At 36.4% G+C, this 27336-nt stretch overlaps 1 protein-coding gene across 1 annotated transcript in view; it reads right to left on the bottom strand.

Annotated features, from left to right (window-relative positions):
• dpp6a (dipeptidyl-peptidase 6a) overlaps window positions 1–27336 on the bottom strand; it is a 380416-nt gene that overhangs the window by 53718 nt on the left and 299362 nt on the right. The window contains 1 exon segment of the mRNA XM_048173881.1: window positions 26026–26146. Within this exon segment, the coding sequence (XP_048029838.1) occupies window positions 26026–26146 (121 nt within the window).

Here is a 27336-nt window from a genome sequence, read left to right as displayed (position 1 = left end):
TTGACAAAGCCGAAAGGAATATTCGGAGGACATATCAACATACGTAGCGTAATGTCTAAAACGGAACAGTTGGAACATCTACTGCTGGGATCAAATCTACATTACCTGTGTCTTTCTGAGACTTGGATTACAGCTACAACTCCTGTATCGGCATTTATGATTCCGGGATATAAAGTATATAGACGGGACAGAGGAAAGGGAAAAGGGGGCGGGGTCTTGATTTACGTAAAGGACAGTATTGACAGTCACCAAATAGACATTCCAGATCAAACTATAGAGTGTGTTGGTGTTACAATCAAACTATCGCCTCAAATGTCATTTATTGTACTTTGTGTATATAGACCACCAAATGCAACAAGTGATTTTTATACTGGTTTAACAAAAATTTTAAAAACATATGAACGAAAGGAAATATTGCTCTTGGGTGACCTCAACATAAATTGGCTTGATAAAGGCAAGAGGAAACACCTAAAAGACATTGCAAACTCAATACAAATGACACAATTGATTAAAAAGCCTACTAGAATAACAAAAACGTCTCAAACTCTGATAGATTTAATATTCACCAATAAACCAGACAGGATAGTTAAAACATACAACCTAATAACTGGACTATCCGATCATAATTTTGTTTTAATAGCCAGGAAATTAAATAAATCAAGATACATAAATAAAGAACAATCAAATAAACAATGTAACATTCCTCATATTCCTAAAAGGAATAAAGAACACCTTAAAAATGATTTAAATGAAATTGACTGGGCCTCCAAAATTGATGAAGAAAGCTGTGTACATACATGCAACAATATTATAACTGCTGTAAAGAATCAAATTGATAAACATACACAGCTCAAACATAGAAAATCTAATAAAAAGAATCTCCCGTGGTTTAATAAATCCCTTTGGGATACAATGAAACAGAGAGATAAAGCTCTCAAGGTTTCTCTTAAAACTAAATTAACCACTGATTATTACATTTATAAATCTTTGAGAAATAAAGTTACCATGCTGCTTCGAAAAGCAAAAGTGAATTTTTTCCTAAACTTAATCAAAGAGGCAAATGGTAATTGTAAGAATCTGTGGAGAAGCATGGACAAACTATTGGGAAGGAAAAAAATAAATCAGGAGCATTTACAGCTCAAAATTAATGGAACTGTTCAAAATGAGGGCTCTATTTTGGCTAAACACTACAATACATTTCTTGGATTCTCTTTAGATCTGGCGGAGACTTTCCCTGAATGAACTGCTGCAGAGATGATCATGGGGATGGTAATGCGTCTTACTGTAGGTTGCAGAATACAGATGAAGATAAAATTTTTAAAATAATATCAAATTTAAAAAATAGTAAAGCAAAGGATATATTTGGACTTGATACATCATTTTTAAAAGAACACAAAACTATTCTAACTCCTCCTTTAACAATAGCTGTAAATCAATCTATAAATGAAAACAGTTTTCCTTTGGCGTTAAAAAAAGCAGTAGTCAAGCCGATCCATCTGTTCAAGTCAGGAGACAATCTTTAGCATCTACCAGCCATCGACCTATTAGCATTCTACCAGATCTCCAAGATCTTTGAGGTGGTGGCAGAACAGCTGGTAGAGCATCTCAACCACACTGATGCATTACATCCTTGCCAGTTTGGGTTTAGGAAAAGATACTCCACTGAGTCTGCATGCTGCTACCTACTAGAAGACATCAAATCCAGTCTTGATGGTGGAGGTGTGGTAGGGGCGGTCTTTCTGGACTTGAAAAAGGCCTTTGATACAGTTAATCATCAGCTTCTCATGAGCAAACTATCTGATTTTTCTCTTGACACAAATACAATAAAATGGATTCAATCTTACCTTAATGATAGACAACAATGTGTTACGGTTGATAATAAAAAATCACCATTAAGACCTTGTAGCATGGGAGTGCCACAAGGTTCCATTCTGGGCCCCCTGCTTTTTAGCCTTTACATAAATGACCTACCTACTGTGTGTAAAAGTAAAATTATTATGTATGCTGATGATGGTGCATATGCGGTAAAACTGAAGAAGTCTCACAAATTGACCAAAGAGATGAAGAAAGTTTCTTTGTGGCTGACATGCCTTATCTTTTAGATAAGACTGTCTCTATGTTTTTCAAAATCGTTTTATAATACAATTTTACCCTAATATTTTAATAGATGGACAAATCATCTCAAATCAAGAACAGGTAAAATATTTAGGTGTCATATTGGAACCAAATTTAGGCTTTAAAAAGCATATAAAAAAGTTAATTAATATAATAAAATTTAATATGGCACAGTTCAGATACATTCGAAATTCCCTTACAATCGAGGCCTCAGGGGCCTACCTAAATGCAATGATTGTTCCTCATTTTCGATATTGTATGACAAGTTGGTCACAAGCTACTAAAACTGCCCTCAAGCCACTTGAGTCCTTATATAAAGCTCTCTAAAGATTCATGATAAGAAAAGCAGACGATTCCATCACTGTCATATTCTTGTAAAATACCAATTTCTTAGCTTTGAAAATCTGATAACTCACACCAATCTGTGTTTGATGTATAAGATCCTTTATGACAATTTTCTTCTTCTTCCAAAATTACATAATTCATGGCTGCTCGTCAGTGGAATATGTTGCCTGTAGAGCTAAAAAAACCCACAAATTTTTACACGTTCACACGCCAAGCAAAGAAATGGCTTTTATCAAATCAAATCTGTCTTCACATCTGCCAATATATGTATGTGTGTGTGAATATGTGTTCTAAGGTCTAATATTTGAAAGGTGTGAATATGAACTTTTGTATTTTTTTTTTTTTTTTTTTTTTTTTTTTTGTGTGTTATGCTGTTATTTGTTTGTAAATTCATTACTTATGTATGTTTTATATTCTGTAGCTTAACATCAGCCTGCCCAGGGACTACGGGTGAAAAGTAGCTCTTGAGCTAAAACCCGGTAAATGCATCTCTCCCTTTGAGGTTAATGTTTATTGTGCGCTGTCCCTGTCTCTTTAGCCTAAAGCGTGATGTGGATGTTTTAGAGGAAGTGCTTGTGAGTATCATGGGAACTTCACAATGAATCTGATCATTACAGAGATGCTGACCCGTGGATGAACCAAAGCAAGTCTGCCACAGACATCTCTGTACAAAACAGCAAAAACGACTCTCATTAGACATAAGATGTCAGAAACCCTATAAACACATCTCTCTCTCTCATTCCTGTTTTCTGCGCGTCTCTCTCTGTGTCCTTTATTCTGCCGAACACACGCTCACACTCTCAGTAGAGAGCCAGGAAGCTTGTTGGGCTGTTGATTGCTCACACAGGGAGGTTTAATGCAGAGCTGAATGACGGCTGAAGCAGTAGTGTGTGTTTTGAGAGCTGGAGGACAGTAAAGTTGTGTCTAGCACACACACAGTTCTCTTACACTTGTCCTTCTTTAATCAGAGGACACAGCTGTAGCTGAATGAGCAGAAACTTTACTGTTCAGACTGAGCATTTCCATAATCTTTTCTTTATTCTAAAAACCAACAAAACCCAGTAAACATTTAACATGCCCTTGTGTACAGGCTGTTCAAATAGGGCCAAAAGCTAAGCAGTATTACACATGATTCATGGACAAGGCAATTCCGCAATGCACTGTGAAACTTTCCATCACAATTTTTACAAACAGATGTTATTGTGCTTTTTTTTTTTTTAATTACAAGTTTATATCTTGCATTTTTTTTCTTGCAATTCCAAGCTTATAATTTGCAACTCTTTGTGAGTTAACATCTCACAATTCTGACAATTTTTTTCTTCTTTCAAAATTACATAATTCATAGCACATTTCTACGGAAGAGGATTAGGGCCAAGCAATAATAAAAAAATAAAGCCATCTCGAGATTAAAGTTGTTAAATTTCGAGAAAAAAGTCGAGATAAAATGTTGAGAATAAACTAGTTAAATTATGAGAAAAAACTCGTTAAATTTTGAGAAAAAAGTCGAGATAAAATGTTGAGAATAAACTTGTTAAATTGCGAGAAAAAACTTAAAGAAAAAAGTTAAAATGTTGAGAATAAACGAAATTACGAGAAAAAACTCGTTAAAAGTCGAGATAAAATGTTGAGAATAAAGTCATTAAATTACGAGAAAAAAGTTGACATAAAATGTTGAGAATAAACTTGTTAAATTACGAGAAAAAACTCGTTAAAATTCGAGAAAATAGTCGACATCAAATGTTGAGAATAAACTTGTTAAATTACGAGAAAAAACTCGATAAATTACGAGACAAAAGTCGAGATAAAATGTTGAGAATAAAGTCATTAAATTACGAGAAAAAACTCGTTAAATTTCGAGAAAAAAGTCGACATAAAATGTTGAGAATAAACTTGTTAAATTACGAGAAAAAACTTGTTAAATTTCGAGAAAAAAGTCGAGATAAAATGTTGAGAATAAACTCGTTAAATTACGAGAAAAAACTCGTTAAATTTCGAGAAAAAAGTTGAGATAAAATGTTGAGAATAAACTCGATTAAATTACGAGAAAAAAATCGTTAAATTTCGAGAAAAAAGTCGACATAAAATGTTGAGAATAAAGTCATTAAATTATGAGAAAAAAGTCGTTAAATAACGAGAACAAATTCATTAAATTACGAATTTGTTCTCATAATTTAACGACTTTTTTCTCCTAATTTAATGACTTTATTCTCATAATTTAATGACTTTATTCTCATAATTTAATGAATTTATTCTCAACATTTTATCTCGAAATTTAACGACATTTTTCTCATAATTTAACGAATTTGTTCTCGTAATTTAATGACTTTTTTCACGTAATTTAATTAGTTTATTCTCAACATTTTATTTCGACTTTTTTTTTCGAAATTTAACGATTTTTTTCTAGAAATTTAACAACTTTAATCTTGAGATGGTTTTATTTTTTATTATTGCTTGACTTTAATCCTCTTCCGTACATTTCAGGCTTTCTCAGAATTGCAAATTTAAAACACACAGTTCTGACTTTATTTCAAGTTCCATTTTTGAGCTTATATCTCAAAATTGCAAGATGTAAAATCCAAATCACAAGATATAAATACGGAATTGCAATAAATAAAGACCAGAATTATGAGATTTTTTTTTTTTTTTTTTTTTTAAATTCTGTGACAGACAGGCTTCCATAAAACAGTAATTGATTAGTTTTGGTTAATCTCTATACATATTTGCTAAAAGTATCAAGCCATTAGCATGCTAATATCAGGCATGTGAGTCACTAAAATAGGTTCAATGAGATTCTGCCCATGAAATGCATTTGTAATCAGTCTCTTATGAGGTCCAAATTTGTTTAGAACATTGCTTTGTCACAAGTAGGCTGTAATGAGCTCATAAAGAGTAGGAGTATCAACTAAAGTCTTTAATAATAAATCCACTAGATCACAGGAAAGAGAAACTCAGGAAACTGCATAACAGCCACGTAAATCATAGACGATACTGGACAATCGAACAAAGGAACCTGAGGGCTTAAATACACAGGGAGGGTAATCAGCTGAACAGAAACAGGTGTGTGGAACTAATTAACATCCAATGAAACTATACAGTGAACACAGGCAGGCAAAACAGGGACAGAACCAGGGGCGGTTTCTTCATTAGGGTGATATGGCAACGCACCACCAAAGTGCGAAAGGGACAGATTTTTTTCAATCACATTCAACCAGTACCGCCTCTTTTTGGGCGATTTCACTACTGAAGTGACATACAATAATTTCCTCAGTGCATAACTTACATTTCACAGACATATTCTCCATCTGTAAATGTTAGAAAGTCAAGCAAATATTTCCATTTTGCTGTCAGGAGTGGAGGAGCCTTATGCAAGCACAAACTTCCGTGAATGAGTGCCACCGCGCACATGCGCGCCAAACAGACTAAGCGCAATAGAATATAGGAGCGCAATAATTCTGACTAAAATAGACATTTTGCTGAAATATTTGTTGTTGAATATTTGTTGTTGTTGGTGAACAAAAATGTGCCATATGTAGAATTTTAAACCTACAACTAGGCTAAGTCTTTTTTATGATAGCAGTAACTGTAAAGTGACTATTGTAGGGTATCAAAATAGCCTAATAATTAGTTGGAGCTTTTGTTTTTATTTATTTTCATTTTTAGTTTAGTGAATTTAACTTCTGCTTTAAAAAGCATTATTTTGTTTTTAGATTGTAGTGTTACAATGTTAGAATGTAGGTCCTAATGTGATTTGACCCCTTTTTTGCAGATAATATTACATAGACTACACGGTTACATTCACATGTTTGTTTTCATAGCCTTCAATATGAACATTGTTTGTAGGACAATATTGGGCAGGATGTGAAATAACATTTTTTTAAATGAACTCTCTTGAGTCGGAGGTATCGCCGGCAATACCACCTCGGTTTCTTACCAGTGTGAAAGAAACTCAAAATACTCCGTCAATGTTGCACATACAATTAATAGTTATACACCATTTTAATCTGTGGAATATCTTCTTTTATTTTTGTACATTTTGTTCTTTGCTTTTTGTAAAATAAAGAAAACTAACATGATGCGTGATCTTTCGTCTCCTTCTGAACGAATTCCAATCTGGTAGTTCTCAGAAAATGAACTGTAACTTAGTATGTAGAATACTAATGACAAAAAAATTAGACTTATGTCTAAAGAAACGTTGAAATATCAGGTTTTAAAGCGTGTAAGTCAAATCGAAAACAAATATTATCTTTTTATGTAATCTGTATGAAAAGAGACACATGTCAGACGCCTGTGATTCAGCTCATTATCCGCTAATGTGGCCACGGCCATGGAGCGAGCACTATTCAGACGCAAATTCTATGCAGAGGCAATACATGTATTACACGTAATAAATACGTGTATTATCTTTATTATCTTCAAAAGTGTCTATCTGCAAGTTATAGCCATGGTTAGCGATCTCTGGAAGCCTCTGTTAGTTCCTGGAATGTCACATGAAATGCCTTTTCTTCATTGAGACATTCGTGGACTAAAGGTGCACAGAGCGCCCTCCGGCTGCAAGTATGAATTGAAAACACAGTATCCAGCGCTCATAGTGATGACTAGAAATATTGAATAAATATTGCTCCTCTGTATAGAAAATTGACAAACATATGAGAATCCATCAATATTTCTCTAAATGTGCATGCTTTTAAGCATATTAAGAAATTACGGTCAATTTAAGATTTTAAGAGTCAAAATGTGAAGCTTGAGTCTTAGATCTTTTTAATGATGTATAGTTTTATTATGCCCTTTTATGAAGTCTTGATTTTGTTGGGGTGTACTGGGATAGGTTTTCATGCTTGATTGTTTAAAAAAGGCATTATTTTTCACATATTTTACATTATTGCAGCACCTCTCTTCCCAGTCTGTCTCAAAACCTGTTGAGTTCTTGTTTCGATTAATCCCCTCCTTCTGAAATATGAAATCTGCTCTGAATGCTTATCTGGCCCAGTGGGGAACCGCTTAAAGGTGCTAAAGAGGATGTTTTGCTTTATACATTTTTGCAATATTACTTGAAACTGTCTTTACTAACTGATAAAAGACTATTTATTAGGTGCACTGAAAGGAATAATATTAATATACATCATCTGTGCACGAGGTAGGGCCTTAAAAACATCAGCCCTTTGGCTTGTCAATCACTGCCGTGACATCCTTGTGAGAGACGTGCGCGGATTGTCCCTCTGGCTTGTCAATCACTGCCATGACATTCCTTGTGAGAGACGTGCGCGGCTGCGCGCTCCAGTAACTTTCCACACTCCACAGACGCCGCATGCAATGTTTTTGTCAGGAGACAGGAGTAACAACTGCAGATTATGAGTTACATGCGGTGAGTCCGACATAATGAATCCACTAACACGACACAGCGAATGCCGGTGGTAAACACGACGTGCCAACGTGCACGAGTTTTGGGAGGCGTTCCCTCGAAATTCTTACGCATGCGCTCATTTCAAAAACTCAGTAACAGTCTTTGGTTTCTCAGTCGACGAAAAGATCCTCTTTAGCACCTTTAAAAGTGTGTTCAGAAAATGCCACACCCATTACCATAACCACAAATTAACAATGGCATCAATTTTGCCATACCTATTCGAGCCTGATTCAGATCCTGAGAATGTTTACGAACAAGAGGATCGTGCAGAACCTTTGCAAGCACTGATTTTAAGTTGTAAGTGGTAAGTTCCTGAGGATCCTAAGTTTAAGTGGTAAGTTCCTAAGGATCGGTGAACAGTCTTACAAAAGCGAGAGCCCCATAGCTAAACACTACATCAACACTGTAATGTTAGCTAGCAGGCTTGCGGAGTCAAACACCTTTGCCCATTGTTTACATCGCAGCAACAACATAAAACTTATAATTGGAACTGTTAACACAACAACAAATAATAAAATATAAATGGGAACTGTTCTGTCTTTCAGAAGAAGCTTTTGTGCATAGCCGGCATTGTACTCTCTTAGGTTATTGAAGCTTTCCTCCATAAAATGTACAGCACACAGATAAACATCGGGGTTATAATGTTCAGGAACAGTGTTAAAAATAAACATTAACCACCATTTTCTAAGTTTGTCTGCCTTAGGAAGGCCAAACAAAGGGGTTTTGGAACTGGGGTGGAAAAACAGCATCTCTTTGACATGGCAACAACACACTATTAAAGAATTAGTCCACTTTTAAATAAACTTTTCCTGATAATTTACTCACCCCCATGTCATCCAAGATGTTCATGTCTTTCTTTCATCAGTCGAAAAGAAATTAAGGTTTTTGAGAAAAACATTCCAGGATTTTTCTCCATATAGTGGATTTCAACGGCTACCAACAGGTTGAAGGTCCAAATTGCAGTTTCAGTGCAGCTTCAAAGGGCTTTAAATGATACCAGACGAGGAATAAGGGTCTTATCTAGTGAAATGATCAGTCATTTTTCGAAAAAAATACAACCATTTATGCTTTATAAACACAAAATATCACCTTGAACGTACTTCCCGTTTCTGCATTCTTCAAAGCGCTTACGCTGAATGTCCTACGCCTTCCCTATTCTACTTATGGAAAAAAACGAAACTGGCTCCGCGTTCGTTCTGTAAGTAGAATAGGAAAGGCGTAGAACATTCAGCGTAAGCGTTTTGAAGAATGCAGAAACGGGAAGTACGTTCAAGGACCCTTATTCCTCGTCTGGTATCGTTTAAAGCCCTTTGAAGCTGCACTGAAACTGTAATTTGGACCTTCAACCTGTTGGTAGCTGCTGAAATCCACTATATGGAGAAAATGTTTTCCTCAAAAACCTTAATTTCTTTTCGACTGATGAAAGAAAGACATGAACATCTTGGATGACATGGGGGTGAGTAAATTATCAGGAAAAGTTCATTTAAAAGTGGACTAATCCTTTAAAGCAGTTCTTCTTTGTCTTCTCTAGTGCAGCTCAATCAGGCCTCGCCCTCTTTTTTTAGCGTATTCCATAGGTGGGATTATTTAATGAATTTACAATGTTACTTCACAAGATCCAAAAGAAGCGTGTTGTAGTCCCAAGTTTGCTGTAGTTCTTGAAAAGTTCTTGTTAAAGAGAAAATCTCACTTTGGAGTGGACTTATGCTCCGCCTTATGCTCAATCAACAACATTACACACTAACTAATGTTGAAAAAAATGAAAACGCATAAAAGGACCCCTTTAAAGCTGCTACCACTCACACACACACACTTTAGTTGTGTGTAAGCTCTCACATTTGCTTGCCCGAATATACTCAGGCAATCTACAAATAGAAAACATCTTAGAATATGTCCTTTTTAGAGTCCTTATCTGCCATCACTTGCCATTTCTGCTTCACACTGATCATACTGCACCAATGAGAGATCAAACAAACAGCACATTTCTAAGATTCTCATTTAAATTCAAATAAGCCCTAACAAACATGACTTTACCATTGTTCATCACCTTCACTGGATTCATCAGGGTAATAACAGGCTTCTAACAAACCATTAGCAACTTAATTAGCTGGAGTTCATTGAGAAGATAATTCAATGAGGGTGAAGGTCTGTAGAGGTCTGATCAGCTCCGCTAGCACATGCTAACACAATCACTCATCTAAAGCCATTTGTCATTATGAACACTATTGCATGTTATTGCAGCAGTTTTGGTTCTTCCACTACACAACAACTCGCATGCTGCCAAAAATGGATGTGCATAATCGAAACTAGTAGGTAGGTTTCTAACAATTAATTTACCAATCAATGATCATTGTAAAGGAAGCATTTTATGGTTATATTATGGTTATATACCAATTATGTTGGTTAAGGGTCATGCCCACCTGACACCAATTACAGTAGATGTGTTTCTCAGGGGACCCTTGCAAAAAAAAAAAAAAAAAAACACTAAATGGGCATTCCTGTACCTCAAACCAATGATAGTATTTATATACTATTCTATTGATATCTTTATATATTATATTTTCATATTTCATTTTCATTTGAGTTAAAATGTTAGTAATTTTATGAGCTTTGTGTTGTTTTAATTAGTTTTTGATTTTAATATTTTCTGTTTTATTTTCTAATTTATTTTAATTTTAGTACAAATATATTTTTTTAGTTAGTTGCCAAAGCAACATTTCTAAATTTCATTTTTTAACTATAAAATGTTTCATCTAATATTTATATTTTATTTCAGATTTCTCTTAAAAACTAATTCAGAATGGTATTAAAGGTGGCATGAAATAAAAGTGATCGTTTTTTTTTACCCCCTATTACATATATCCAACTGAAACAGCTTCTCGAACAAGAATAAATGTAGGGTGGGAATTGATTGGATGTGAGTGACAGGTTGTCCCGCCCTCACGCCAAAACACCAGAGAAGAAAAGAGATGTTGCTTCTAGGGGGAGGGGAAGTTATTTTTTGCAATATTACACGTAAACTTTAACTGACTGGGTTTGATTTTAGACACCTGTTGTTTGAAAAAAAAAAAAAAAAAAAAAAAAAACGCCTTTATATAAACCTGACTGATTTTAGACAATTTATATGCTATATGTGGTTAAGCTTCTGTTTTGTGTATTAATGAATTGCCATTTCAATGTAAATGTGCTTCTCTTGATGAAAATGAAATAAAAACATTTAATAATTAATAGCAGTTATCAAAGAAATAAAAAAAAAAAAAATCACTATTTTTTTTTCCAGCTGTGTCACATGTCAGAAACACAAAGCACTCCTGTAGTTGCTGTCGAACAGGAGCACTTACGCTGTCAGTGTGATCTCATTCTCAGTTTTAACTCAAGAACAGCATCAAGACAAGATAGAGCATTGGAGTAGTGTTATGTCTCCCAGTCGCAAATAGGAGGGTGTTGTCAGAGGACTGGTCATTTTTGTGGACTCCAAAATCTATGTGACTATGCTCCCTTGTGATATGTGTAATACTGAAAACAGTGCTGCTCAGTATTTTTTTTAAGACTCTTTGATGAACAGAAGTTCAAAACAACAGCGTTCATTTGAAACAGAAATTGTTTGTAACATCATAAATGCATTTGCTGCCTCCTCTGACCAATTTAATGTGTCATTGCTAAATAAAAGTATTAAGACAGGTACATGTTATTAGGAAAAGGGGTGTAAATAAAACACCAAAACTCATGGAAACAGTCAGTTTAGTAGCTCACTTCAACAGGGGGCAGTAGAGAGCCTTAGTAAACGATTGCAGTCTAAAACGCTGTAATGACACTTCAGGATGTGACTGCACACAAAACGCACACGCTTTAATCAGATTAATGATCTGCGGATGGCGGGGTACATGGGTAACTGATGAAACTAGTTATCAGAAAAACAAGAAGCTGCATATCCTCAAAACCAGCCCCTGAGATTACTGAATGGGATGCAAGTCAGATGACAAAAGAGATGATCTTAAAATACATTAATCTTTAATAAAAGCATGGCAGACTGTTCCATCCAAAACACATGGTCATATGAGGACAGCCATATGAAACACTGCCAGCAGTTGAGAGCGAAACCAATGATGTGGTCAGAAAGTTTGGCATTCTTAACCCAAGAATGCATGAACAAAAAAACAAAAAAACACTACTACACAAATGCATAAGGCGGTCAAAATGACCCGTATTGGAATGAAGGTTTTTCCCCCCTCACAAACGTAGGTGTCCTATTAATTAATTAAAATAATTGATGATACACAAATGTTTTAATATATCAAACATGCATATTTGTCCACTTTCCTTGTATATATTCGTGGCAAAAGATGAAATGTATTCTTTTTTAAAATGCAGTTGTACTATTTCTAAACAAACTCTTAAAATAATTTAGATCTACTGTAAAGTATACTCTAGTGTGAACCTTCACTCCCCACATTTCTTACAGACCATGTGAAAATGATTTTTTTTTTCCAGACAGAGACAGAAAATTTCAAATAACATTTGCACCTTTCAGTAACACTTTATTTTAGGGTCTTTTAACTAGTTGCTTATTAGCATGCATATTACTAGAATATTGGCTATTTATTAGTACTTATTAAGCACATATTTTTGCCTTTTTCTGCATGACCTTATTCTACATTCCTAATCCTATCCAATACCTAAACTTAACAACTACCTTACTATTTATTAATATGCAGTAAATTAGGAGTTTATTGAGGGAAAAATCATAGTTAATAGTTTATATGTGTTCTCTATATATACTAAAGTGTTACCCACCTACTTACATCTAAATGTAAATTTTGGGCAGAGTTTGCACCTCTTCCTTTGTTTGGGCCTGCCCTTTCCTGTAGCCTTTCTCTACTCATATATACTGCATCTGAAACCACATACTGTCTAAATATGAATGAGCAGTATGAGTATCACAAAGCATGATTGTGTGTATGAATGCAGTCTGAATGTACTACAGTACATGAATTCCTGACATACTACTCATTTCACATACTGTTTTTCACCTATATAGTAGTGATATATGCTTATTCAAACATGGGTTTGGTGTCTGAGGAAAATTCTTGGTTCAGAGCAAAAAAAGTCACGATAGATTTTTGTGTAATCTGTAAACATTCAAGAAAAAAAATATTATTTACAAAAATGGGTAACACTTTACTTGAAGGGGTGTGCATAAGACTGATATGACACCTTCATAATCTTGACATGACACATGTCATGAATATGAAGGAGGTTTTATGCATGTTTATGACAACTGTCATTAAATGTCATTTGCTCAATTATGTCATTTTTAATGCAAAGATGACATTGTTTGAGATGTCTTTGTTACGACAACTTGACATAAACCAACATCATAACCTGTCAGTGTCTTTGTCATGACAACTTGACATTAGCAAAACATCATAATCTGTCATAAACATGACATAGCAGATTAATTATCAAACTTAAAAAAACTACTTAGCTTTATGGGTTAACATTACATTACATTATTTTGGTAACATTTCAGTATAGGGAACACATATATAAACGATTAACTATGACTTTTCCCTCAATAAACTCTTAATTTACTGCTTATTATAGTTAATTGTTAAGTTTAGGTATTGGGTAGGATTAAGAATGTAGAATAAGATCATGCAGAATAAGGCATTAATATGTGCTTTATAAGTACTAATAAATAGCCAATATTTTAGCCATATGAATGCTAATAGTAATAAGCAACTAGTTAAAAGACCCTAAAATAAAGTGTTACCATTATTTTATAACAGTGTCATCTTTTTTACGAAATTTGAAATTGTCTATTATCTGACCTTCTGTTGGAGGAAACATGAAAATGAAAAATAGTCATGACGCTGTTATAAAATTATTTGTCAGAGTATTGTCACTTAATGACATTTTAATGACAAGTTCAATTTGTACCACTGTACTTGAGCTCAAGATACATATTTATGACACTATTATAATGGCCTCATGACAGCCAATGTCAAAACCAACCACACGACAGTTTAATGTAATGTTAACCCATAAAGCTAAATGATGTCAAGTTGTCATGACAAAGACACTGACAGGTTACGATGTATTGGTTTATGTCAAGTTGTCATAACTCGGACATCTCAAACAATGTCATCTTTGCATTAAAAATGACATAATTGAGCGAATGACACTTAATGACAGTTGTCATAAACATTCATAAAACCTCCAGTTCATATTCATGACATGTGTCATGTCGTTTTAAAATGAACTTCCCACCGAAGGTACGCCTAAACATACCCGATAGTGTTAACAAAAGCAAACGTGATGTAAAAAGCGCCCGCGATCGTACCACTGAGCTACCGGGCAAGCTTGTTCGCGGCCAAAAAAAGCGAAATGCATAGAGCCGGAAAGTCCAAAGTACGTTCGTTTACAAATCGGGCACTCTGGTAAGAAGCGTTTTGAAGTCGTAACATAATATTGCGCAAGGAGACGTGAAAAGGAGTCTTTATGAATCCATAATCCGACCCCGGCCGTCATCGAAAACCGTGTGTGAAAATGAGCAAAAGCGCTTATTGACATTTTACCGGCCTCTAGTGTTCATTTCTGTCGGAAACTGCAGCGAGACGTACGCATCGGTACGTAATTTTGTGTCTCGCGAAAACGTGCCCACGGGTACGTCTCTCCTATGAGACCAGGTTGGATTTTCAATTTCCCATTTTACCTACGTGGTGTGGTGGTAATTTTCTTACTGTGGTGGTCCACCAGTTGAAGGAATGTAGAAGAAAAACTGTATTATTGGCTGTCTCAATGTGTGTGTATGCCAGTTAACCTTATTTGCGTGTGGACCATTTATGGCACTAAATACATTTTTCCAGTAAAGCATAATGATTAAGGGGGGGCCTCACACAAAGAGCAGCCTAGGGGCCCCTGACCACCTTAATCCACCCCTGATTCTAGGGTTAACAAACATGTACACTGCCTTAGAGTGAGCAGCATTTTCAATTATTTCTCTATGGGAGCTGAATAGCAGGCTTGTATATGGGATTGTGGGATTGACGGTAGTGCAGAGCAAGTGGTGAGAGCTGTCAAAAAGTCGGAGACTGCTGAAATTCATGTAAATGGACAACGAAAAGTGCTGGGTGGCAGCATATCGCTGTGAGGTGTAGGGAGGTCTGTCATAAGCATTTCAAAATCTGTCAGCACTGCCAGATTCAGCGCTTAAAAATCCCAACATTTTGGGAAAGTGACCCTATTAAGCCAACCTAAATCCTAACGTTTACATGTTTCTTGACAGATATCTGAAAACTTCTTCAGTAAGGTAAATATTAAATGGAAGGTTGAATCATCTAAATACACATTTTGTCAAGCTGACAAAAATAAATTTATGGAAAGGTTCATTGTGTTCTTAGCTTAGGGACTTCATGTTGTCATTGAAGCAGGTCCTTCAAAACCCACTTAAGAAAATCTAATTTAAATACTGGATTATAAATACAAAAAGATGATTAAATCATTTGTTTTCATTTTGTATGGTTGGCAACAGTTTTTATAAATTTTCAATGTTGTGCACTAGCTGGAGATACTTACAAAATCCATCCTTTCAAATACAGAAGATTTGTTTAAAAAACATCATGTTCTCTTCCTGTGTGTTTGTTCAGAGATGGTCTTATAATTGGGAGATACGAGGGTCCATGGCTCTACCATTAGGGAAAGCGTAATGCTAACTTAGATCATGTGTGCCTTGATAACCAATCACTTTACAGCCTTGATGTCATTGAATTTCGCTCAAATTTCGTACATAGTCAATCACTGTTTGCAGAGACCATAGAAATGAATGAGAAGTGCTGTCAACTGAATCTTTCCTGTCACAAAATTGTCTGTGACTTTTCTTAATGAAAATGAATGTTTATAAGCTAACATGTTGAAGATTAGCCGATGGGTTGTCGATTCATTAAAGGGGTGGTTCATTGCGATTTCACTTTTTTTTAGTTAGTGTGTAATATTGCTGCTTGAGCATATCTGCAAATCTGCAAAGTTACAGCGCTGAAAGTTCAATGCAAACAGAGATATTGTCTTTTAAAGAATTCTCTGTTTAAGGACTACAACAAATGGCTGGTAGGGACTACAACGAGCCTCTTCCCGTGTTGGTGACGTCACTAACCCTAGAATTTACATAAACCCTGCCCTCCAGAACACGCAACAAAGGGGGTGAGGCCATGTTACTACATTACAGTACGTAACACAAATACAATTGCATGTCATAAAAGCAAGATGACAAAATGAAAAGTTATAACTGTAATTAAACTAAACTATACCTGTTCTATCTTCATGCAGCATATATTCTCTGGCTCTGTAGGATCTTACAGCAGTTCCCACACGAGTGACTTCTAGATTATCATGACAGAATATGCTAATCAATGACTTTAAGATAGTTAACTCCACATCAGCTACATAAATTCATCAACTAATCGTTCAGAAGCGTCCTGTTGCATTCAAAATGTTGTCACTTCTTTGTGAGTCTCTCCCTCATTGTCCGACTCAGTTTTGAACATAAAAGGCTGAACAGTTTCTGACAGTTTCAGTGAGTCTGCGTGAGGTAATGTGAGGCGCTGCTAAGTGCTAACACGAGATCTTGATACTCCGCCCCTTTTGAGAGCAGCAGCTCATTTGCATTTAAAGGGACACAAAAATGGAGCGTTTTTGCTCACCCTCAAAAAGTGAAAAATTTAACATGCTATAAAAAATTATATGCATGGTATTTTGAGCTAAAACTTCACATACACACTCTGGGGACATCAAAGACTTATTTTACATATTTGAAAAGTGGCATTATACCACCCCTTTAAATGATAAGCCATTTTCCCATAAAAGCATTTTCCCATAAAAGTAAACTCTGGTCTACTTCCCTGCATACCACAGCATTAGCTGGCACTTTTTTTTTTTTTTTGCTAACCTTGCAGGCTTGCCTTCAAGTGGCTTTGGTTTGCCACTGTTTCCCTTTGTCTCCATAATTTCCCTGGTTAGTTACCATGACGACTTATCTGTTTTCTTATCTGACTTTACCTGTTTCTTGTTAGCCTCTTGTTACCCAGTGCATTTATACCCTTGTGTTTCAGTTTGTCGGTTGCTGTCTTTACACATCAATGTAAAGCTGTTGAGTCTCCTGTCTTCCCTATGTCATCATGTTTGGATAATTGCTATCAGCTCCTTGTTTGGATTATCTTAGTGTTTGTGTGTTTATGGAATAAGGACTGTCTGCTAAAAGATCCTCACCTCTCCTCATACCTGCCACACCTGTGACACACATTTGATTTAAACAGTTTATTCTGGTTCTCAATTCCGATTGGAAGAGCCTTTCCAGACATGTGATATTCTGCCAGTATCACCACGGGAACTGTTTTACCATTTGTATCACTCTGCTTGCAGTATTACAGAGAGTGTCATGGCAGATGAGCAAACCCATCATCATTTTACAAATTCTACTGTTGTTGTGTCACAGAATGTGGTTATTTAGACCTCAAATATGTGACTTCTACATAAACATAGCACCTATTTGACAATTTGTTTAGACGTTTTCAGAGATGTGCCCTCGAGGCCATCAGCGGCTGTTCAGTGCTCATGTACCCGCCGAGAACAGCTTCATCTCGGCCAGTCCTTTGGGAATTTGCCGCTAGCTCTTATGTAGATAGTGTTTAAACATGATGTATATTTCATTTTGGGATATATCGAACGTGGCAATCTTTGGTCTTATTAAGGTATTACTTGTTCCAGAGCAAATCGAATTAGGCTAGGGGCAAAGTTAAGTTTCATAACTTTATATATTTATTTAACTGAAATCCTGTACTGTAACTAGCACTTGCTTTTGTACTTTTAACTGAACTGTTTGCTTCATTTATTTCCTATTGTACTAACTTATACTTTTATCGTGCGATATTGCTTATTTATACACTTTTAATTTTAAAATTCTTTTAAAAATCGAAACTTACACAGATCAACGGATTTGGGTCACACTTTATATTAGGTGTGATAAGTAAATGGATATGTACAATGTACTTAAACATGTAAACATTTTGTAAACATGTATGTACACAATAAGTGTATTGTACCAAATGATTAAAGGTGCCATCGATCGTTTTTTTACAAGATGTAATATAAGTCTAAGGTGTCCCCTGAATGTGTCTGTGAAGTTGCAGCTCAAAATACCCCATAGATTTTTTTAATTAATTTTTTTAACTGCCTATTTTGAGGCATAATTAGAAATGCGCCGATTCAGGCTGCGGCCCCTTTAATTGCTCGACACTCTCTGCACCCCCTCCCGAGCTCTCGACTCTATCATTGCATAAAGTTCACACAGCTAATATAACCCTCAAAATGGATCTTTACAAAGCGTTCGTCATGCAGCATGTCTAATCGCGTAAGTATGGTATTTATTTGGATGTTTACATTTGATTCTGAATGAGTTTGATAGTGCTCCGTGGCTAACGGCTAATGCTACAATGTTGGAGAGATTTATAAAGAATGAAGATGTGTTTATGCATTATACAGACTGTAAGTGTTTAAAAATGAAAATAGCGACGGCTCTCCTGTCTCCGTGAATACAGTAATAAACGATGGTAACTTTAACCACATTTAACAGTACATTAGCAACATGCTAACGAAACTTTTAGAAAGACAATTCACAAATATCACTAAAAATATCATGTAATCATGGATCATGTTAGTTAATTATCGCTTCATCTGCCATTTTTCGCTGTTGTCCTTGCTTGCTTACCTAGTCTGATGATTCAGCTGTGCACAGATCCAGACGTTAATACTGGCTGCCCTTGTGTAATGCCTTGAACATGGGCTGGTATATGCAAATATTGGGGGCGTACACCCCGACTGTTACGTAACAAACAGTCGGTGTTATGTTGAGATTCGTCCTGTTCTTCTGGAGGTCTTTCAAACAAATGAGATTTATATAAGAAGGAGGAAACAATGGAGTTTGAGACTCACTGTATGTCAATTCCATGTACTGAACTCTTGTTATTCAACTCTGCCGAGGTAAATTCCATTTTCAATTCGATGGCACTTTTAATATAAATGTTAGTACATAGACACTTAATATAAAGTGGGAAAATGTTTTGATCCCAAATAAGTCAAGAACTAAACATTTGAATAGACACCCCCTTAAAAAAAGCAACAATGTGCATTTATTGTAAATGATTTCTCAAATGTTTTCTGCCTTTTTATATTTCTAAATAAAATAATAAGCAGGCTTATTTACACTTTCATTGTTGCAATGAAGTCTGCAAAAAGGATAGCAGTTATAAAGTGGACCCTTCTGAATCCTTCTGGGCACTCTTCTGAATCATAAAATGTCAAATTGGACATCCTATGATCTTGCAAACATGCAGAAAAAAATATCGCAAGACTGCATGAAGTTCGCCTTACTGTGAGTTTCTTGCAGGATTCATTTCATGATCTTCATTAGAGCAGACGTGGTCTGCCACGGCAAGAACTACATGCGGTTCACTGATTATCCAGGGGTAATTAAAACTCAGCATTGATTATGCAGACTGATTGAGGTAATTAATATCCTCTCGGCAAAGTGATGAACTACTCTAAGAAAGCATACTTACTCACAACAATGCAAACAATCTACATTCTTGATCTCCAAATTACAGAGAGGAGATTGTGTAGGGGTGAGGTTGATTAGAACACTTTCCTCATAATAACTTTCAGCCACTTTCAAATCACATTAAGTAAATGAACACTGTGGATCGTTCAACATTAATGCAACTCCATACAGCTAGAGGAATTAAACTGCTCTTGTAAAGATGGATATCGGATTGTTTTAGCTTTTTTGGGTTGGCATGGGTAATCTGAATTAACATACATTAACCTTTTCCTAAGCACATCAGAGAACTCCATATGTAGAAGGGTCCAGCAGGCATAAACTTCTTCGCCAATCAATGTGCAGCCAACCTGTTCTCCTCAACACGCAGAACAGACTCCAAATTTATATTGAACAGCCTCAGACTGCACCAAAGATTGAGGATTCATTAATCATTCAGACGATCTGCGGATGAACTCAATGGCTGTAAACCATTCACATGAACAATGACTGACCATAAACCCAAGGACAGGAAGTTAAGGACAGAGAGGCATCCATGGGGCACATGTAAACTTGAACCAACATGTTGGATGTGAGTTGTATGGATCTCAGTTCTTGTCTTAAAGTGCCCCTATGCTTTTTTGGATGTGCTTGAACAGATTTAATTTAGGCTTTTATTTTTTATTTGTATTTATTTAGTTTATTTTTTGATTAACTGAATCGGGGGTTCACCCTTACCCCTTTTCCACCAGAATGGTTCAGGATCTGGAACCCAGAGCCTGTTCTCGGTCCAGGTGAACCGGAGCCCTGTTGTGAACCAGCTGCATGTTTCTGCAGACTTGAGGAATGAGTAGTGACATAACACTGTTACATGTTGTTTACCTGACTATAACCTGTCTGAAATCAAACGCAGTGTGCGTCCCGATGTTTGTGCAGGCGGTGCATTCACAGCCTTGCATGAACTCCTTGGTACTCTCATCTGTCCTTTTTAGAGATACAGTATATTGAAAATGAAACCACTAATTCACTCGCTCTATCGCATGCTGGGCCTCTCACGCGCACAGTTTTATATACTCTTTATTGTCAAAAGTATTGGGACACACAGGGTGTATAAAATCAAGCACTAAGGCATGCAGACTGCTTCTACAAACATTTGTGAAAGAATGGGTCGCTCTCAGGAGCTCAGTGAACTCAAGAGTGGTGCCGTGATAGGTTGCCACCTGTGCAATAAGTTAATTCATGAAATTTTCTCACTACTAAATATTCTACGGTCAACTGATAGTGGTATTATAACAAAGCGGAAGCAATTGGGAACAACAGCAACTCAGCCACAAAGTGGTAGGCTATGTAAAAATCACACAGCGGGGTCAGGGTATGCTGAGGAGCACAGTGCGCAGAAGTCGCCAACTTTCTGCAGAGTCAATAGCTACAGACCTCCAAACTTTGGGTTTCCATGGCCAAGCAGCTGCATCCAAGCCTTACATCACCAAGTGCAATGCAAAGCGTCGGATGCAGCGGTGTAAAGCACGCCGCCACTGGAATCTAGAGCAGTGGAGACGTGTTCTCTGGAGTGACGAATCACACTTCTCTGTCTGGAAATCTGATGGACGAGACTGGGTTAGGTGGTTGCCAGGAAAACGGTACTTGCCTGACTGCATTGTGCCAAGTGTAAAGTTTGGTGGAGGGGGGATTATGGTGTGGGGTAGTTTTTCAGGGGTTGGGCTTGGCCCCTTAGTTCCAGGAAAAGGAACACTTGATGTTTCACCATATCAAGACATTTTGGACAATTTCATGCTCCCAACTTTGTGGGAACAGTTTGGGGATGGCCCCTTCCTGTTCCAACATGACTGCACACCAGTGTTAATTTCGTTGACGAATAATTTTCGTCATCATTTTCGTCAACGACATTTTTTCACGGACGAAAACGAGACGATGACTAAATAAAAATGCGTTTTGAATGACTAAAACTATGACTAAAATCTACTCTAATTTTCGTCAACGAATAAAAACGAGACGAAAATGAAAGAGAGGGACGATTTGGGAAGATATCTAGTCAGGACTGCTGTCCTGTGTGGAAGACGCGCACATTTGAATTGTAATGTGCTGATCTATCCGCGGGAAACGCGGCGCTGTTGCGCGCTCTAGGCTCGTGCAGCAGCAGCATTTCAGACTGCTTCGCAATTAATGAATAGCGCATATTTATGCCGTGTGATTGCTTATAAGCTCATGTTGATGAATTATGACAATGTTTACTACACAATGTTTAAATGGTAGTATGTTTAAGACGGTTGTAAGAAATGCATATTTTATCACCCTCGTGAGTAGCTACAGTGCAGCCTACAGACATTTCAGAATAAGAGTCACGGTGTATTTCGGTATGGTTTATAATTATTATTTTTTCCTGGTCATTACTGTTATTATGTTTACACAATAAACTGTATTTAATTTAATTTCTATTTAATTCATATAAACTACTGTATCTTCTGTCACAGGACGGAATGACTAAGAACATTATTTGACACATTATTCAATATATTTTACAAGTATAAGGATTATTATAGTTAACTTAACCTAAAACCAAAGAAATCTTCATTACTTGAAATAAACATTAACTGAAATAAAAAAATTAATATATAAAAATGTAAACTTATTTTATTTAATAGTTTCTAAGCTTTAGCTTAACCAGAGGTATTAAAATAAACCAAAATAAAAACTTATAGACATTTAAAAGCAAAAACTAAAAGACAAATAACACAAAAAAATTACTAAAACTTTTAGCTAAAATTACAATGAAAGCAGAAAAACTAAAAATCAAATTTAATAAACTTTTTTAGACCAAAACTATAATAGTACTTCAATGATAAGTGTGTCATCCCTGAAAAGTACTGAATTTTGCTCTTTCACGTGTTTTTGCACCATCCGCTTTGGCGACCAAAGTACAGTTGGGTGAACAAACAGTTTGGGGAATATCAGATGTACCTATATCAGTGTATTGGATCTGTGTATTGTTAAAGCTTAATGCATTACAATTGAACAAAATTAGATTTTAGTCGACTAAATCTACTGTAAATTTAGTCGACTAAAATCTTATGATATTTAGTCGACTAAAACTAGACTAAAACTAAAACAATTTCCGATGACTAAAATATGACTAAAACTAAATGGCATTTTAGTCAAAAGACTATGACTAAAACTAAATCAAAATTTGCTGTCAAAATTAACACTGCTGCACACCAGTGAACAAAGCAAGGTCCATAAAGACATGGATGAGTGAGTTTGGCGTGGAGGAACTTGACTGGCCAGCACAGAGTCCTGACCTCAACCCGATAGAACACCTTTGGGATGAATTAGAGCGGAGACTGTGAGCCAGGCCTTCTCGCCAACATCACTGCCTGATGTCACAAATGCGCTTCTAGAAGAATGGTCAAAAATTCCCATAAACACACTTCTAAACCTTGTGGAAAGCCTTTCCAGAAGAGTTTAAGCTGTTATAGGTGCAAAGGGTGGGCCAACTCCATATAATAAACCCTACGAATTAAGAATGGAGGTCATTAAAGTTCATGTGCATGTAAAGGCAGACATCCCAAAACTTTTGGCAATATAGTGTATATAGATTAAAGAGTAGTGTATATAGACTAAAGAGTAGTGTAGTGCAACATTATTACATTGCTCAATGAGACTGCCACAGTGACACCTTTTTTTTGCCCCGCCAACTCCCCTGCTCCATTTGAGACCAGCAAGTTTTTAGGGCAAGAGCTGAACTGGTCTTTCCGGACCAGAACCCTCTTTTCTGCAGTGATAATGCACGGAATGGTTCAAGAACAGACACAGGCTGGAAACTGGCACTGGAACCATGTTACCTGTAGGCTGTTTAGGTTTGCCAAGCAACTTTACCTACATACAGTCCAAAAGTTTGGAACCACTAAGATTTTTAATTTTTTTAAAAGAAGTTTCGTCTGCTCACCAAGGCTACATTTATTTAATTAAAAATACAGAAAAACAGTAATATTGTGAAATATTATTACAATTTAAAATAACTGTTTTCTATTTGAATTATTTCACAAAGTAATTTATTCCTGTGATGGCAAAGCTATTTTCAGCATCATTACTCCAGCTTCAGTTACATACCTTCAGAAATCTTCTAATATGCTGATCTGCTGCTCAAAAACATTTATGGACAATTGTACAAAATATTTGTGTACAATATTTTTTTTCAGGATTTTTGATGATGAAAGTTCAAAAGAACAGTGTTTATCTGAAATCTAATCTTTTGTAACATTAAATTTTTACTGCCACTTTTGATTGATTTAATGCATCCTTGCTGAATAAAAGTATTCATTTCTTTCATTTCTTTTCAAAAAAATAAAAATAAAAATTCTTACTGACCCCAAACTTTTGAACGGTAGTGTATAATGCTACAGAAGCTTTGTATTTCAGATAAATGCTGTTCTTTTGAACTTTCTATTCATCAAGGAATCCTGAAAAAAAAAGTACACAACTGTTTTCAACATTGAAAATAATCATAAATGTTTATTGAACAGCAGATCAACATATTAGAATGATTTCTGAAGGATCATGTGACACTGAAGACTGGAGTAACGATGCTGAAAATTCAGCTTTGCATCACAGGAAAAATTACTTTGTCAAATATATTTAAATAGTACACAGTTATTTTAAATTGTAATAATATTTCACAATATTACTGTTTTTTACTGATTTTTAATTAAATAAATGTAGCCTTGGTGAGCAGACGAAACTTCTTTTAAAAACATTAAAAATCTTAGTGGTTCCAAACTTTTGGACTGTACTGTACATTAATGTAAAATTCAAATGATGTCACAGTTGTGTGATTATTGGCTGTTATACACTGGATCCAAATATGGATCATCCAATCAGAATAAGTCAAAACTATGTTTTAATGAATGTCCTCTAAAATGAATATGTAAAAAAATAAAGAATACAAATATGGTACATAAATAATAGAGAGATAAAGCATACATACTGTAAACCGAAGCAGAGAAACTGAGTTCAGGAGCATCAGAATTGGCCAGGATGAGTCTTTGCTCTCTTTAATACATTCAACCCTTTCAATAAATAATAAGTGTCAATTTCGTGACCTTCCACGCCTCATAAGCTCATGGCAAGGGCCAGTCGCTGCAATATGAGCTCAGATTAAAGTTTAAATGGGAGACTCACATCACACGTGGAGAAAATCTACAACCACAGAGTACTGTCAAAGGTGGTGGTGCATTCTGGGAGATTCTGGACTATTGATTGTTCCTTCTTTGATTCTTTTACAATGCACAGAAAACTATCTATCACCATTGAAGGGCGAAAGAGGACCAGGCCTGAGAAAAACTACTGCAGCTCATTTTGTTTTGTTGTTTCTGTTTTGTGATTATGCTTTACGTTGACAGTTTGCCGGTTACAACTTCCTTCTTCCCTGAACTTGAACTTTGCGACATTAGTGCTGAAACCTGGGAGAAACACACTGTCAAGAGCCCTCAAGAGAATAGCAGTGTTGAAGAGGTCGGGCAGCATGGGGACTGGTGACCGACAACATCTGCTCAAAGCGTTGGTGCTGGAGCAGTGGATCAGGGGGCGGAGAAGCTCGCTGTCATCCATGAGGAGACGGAGGAGTCACAACTGTTCACCGGAGGCCAGGGCCTGCTGCCGTCCTCCATGATGGGGAGGAGAAGGCAGAGTGATGGAACGGGGCTCACTGCCTGGCATCCAAAGCTATACGAGCCGATGCTGTTCACCAAGGGACAGAGGAGTTGGAGGCTATCCACCGAGGGGCGTCCAGTACCATCGCATGGCAATGCAAATGCGGGCCTCTCAACTAGTTGAGGACCGAGCGGCACTGTGTTCGGGATACCGTACCAATAATTTTTTTCTCACCTCTGTCCCTCTTCATCCTTCCATTTCCTTTCTCTCGCCTCATCTATCTATACTAGGGGTGTTTTAGGCGATATTAATATGTGCCTTGACAGAGCATGAGGGTGAAATTAGCATAGACTATGCTTAGCATAGAACCACTTTGCCTTTTTATATAAATAAAAACTATTTAATTCAGTTGGATAATGGTCGCTTCAATTGTAAACTATTGTAAATGTCTGCTCTGCTCATCCAGCACGAGTCTCACACAGTGCAGCAGGAATCACAGTTCACTGATCATGTGATGAGAGTAAAGTGAGATGACTGACAAGACCATGGCAGAGGATTCGTTGTGCAACAGAGCTTAAAAGTGTCTGCTAAATGTCTTAGCTTGTAGAATGCACGCTCAGCACCGCCACTCCCTATACACAAAGTATGTGCAATGGCGAATTCGAAAACGCAAGCTCCTTGATGCGCGCAAATTAGGCTAAATACAACAGCTTGTCTCCCAATATCAAACCAAACCAATCTTAGGCTGGGCTGTGTAGTTGTAACCACCAAAGAGGCTAAATTCATCTTAGTTGCTAAAGCTCAATAATAAGGACCAGTACTTGTCCTGACATAGCCTCATCTAGAGAATCACATTTAGTTTTGCAAGCCATAAAAACAAATGTACATGTTTTAAACAAATCTTTCATACCTTCATAAAGCCAGTCGCTTAGGCCGTTGAAAATCACACCCTCTTTCCCAGTAGAAACAAGACGGATGGATCTGTTCTCCACAGTGGCCCGGTAGTAGATGTTATTCTCAAATATAAAAATCTAGACAAATGGACAGAAACACAAACACATTGCAATCAAAATTTGACGGATAGGCCAAGAGGGTTTTACTGGTGATGACATTTACAGTGTGCATGGAGAACTTTAAAGGGGTTACAGTTTTTATTATTACATTTTTTCCCCCTGAGGTCCATTTATAATGTTGGTAAGTTTACCCTCTCTCTGACCCTTAGAAACAATCTAAGGAGTTTTTTGTTGTTGTTGTTGCTGCTGTGCCTTTAAGAAATGTAAAAGTTATTTTTTAGCTCATACACAGGCAGGAGGTATGTGTCACGTAAGGCATAGAGACAAGAAGGCAAGATCCAGTTGCAGTTTTAATAGGGCAATCCAAAATCATAATCCATCCAGGCAAAGGTCAAAATCCACATAAACAGTCCATACACAAAACAAGAAACAGAAACCAAAACAGAGAAGCAGGAATACTGAGGTGCACATAACATAGATTAACACTCGACAAACAAAGGCAGAAACAAACTCAGTATAAATAGACAGACACTAATGACAAAACTCAAGACAGCTGGGTGCAATGAAGGGATAATGAGTCCGGGAAGTGGGTTATGGGAAATGAAGTCTGAAGAGGTGAGGCAATTGTCCGGGGTGGAGTGCCCTCTGGTGGCTAACCAGGGCACTCCAACTGGTGATCATGACAGTATGTTGTTGTGTCAAATATAGTTGTTAACTGCAAATTCAGTGTCTTTAGTATTATTATTATTTTTAAGTATGCTACTTAATCTGTTGAGACCAGACTGAAATAATCAGGTGTCCTGTTCAATATCTTGTTCTAACATCAGGATTCTTTGCAAGTATCCACAGGGTGACAGGTTTGTTGAACCTTTGCACACATAAATGCGAGTACTTCTGCTTTTTGACTTATATTTAATCTTGCTTTCAACTTGACTTGGCAGGCCAAGTTTTTGATAACCCAACAGGCATTTTTATGTACGTCAAAGTTTGTTTTTGCATCTTAGTCTCAATAAATGCTATTTTTTGGACAGGGGAGGTTTTCAGTTCTGAAAGTTACTGTATGCATACATACAACAGTTTGACTGAAAGAGCTCATAAAGACTCAAAAGTGTCTTTTTAAGGGTTAGTTCACCCAAAGATGTAAAATTCTGTCTTTAATTACTCAGCCTCATGTCGTTCCACACTTGTAAGACCTTCGTTCATCTTCT

Source organism: Megalobrama amblycephala, linkage group LG22 (assembly GCF_018812025.1).
Source record: "Megalobrama amblycephala isolate DHTTF-2021 linkage group LG22, ASM1881202v1, whole genome shotgun sequence".
NCBI classification, from domain to species: Eukaryota; Metazoa; Chordata; class Actinopteri; order Cypriniformes; family Xenocyprididae; genus Megalobrama; species Megalobrama amblycephala.
This window is presented reverse-complemented; position numbering and strand designations above follow the sequence as displayed.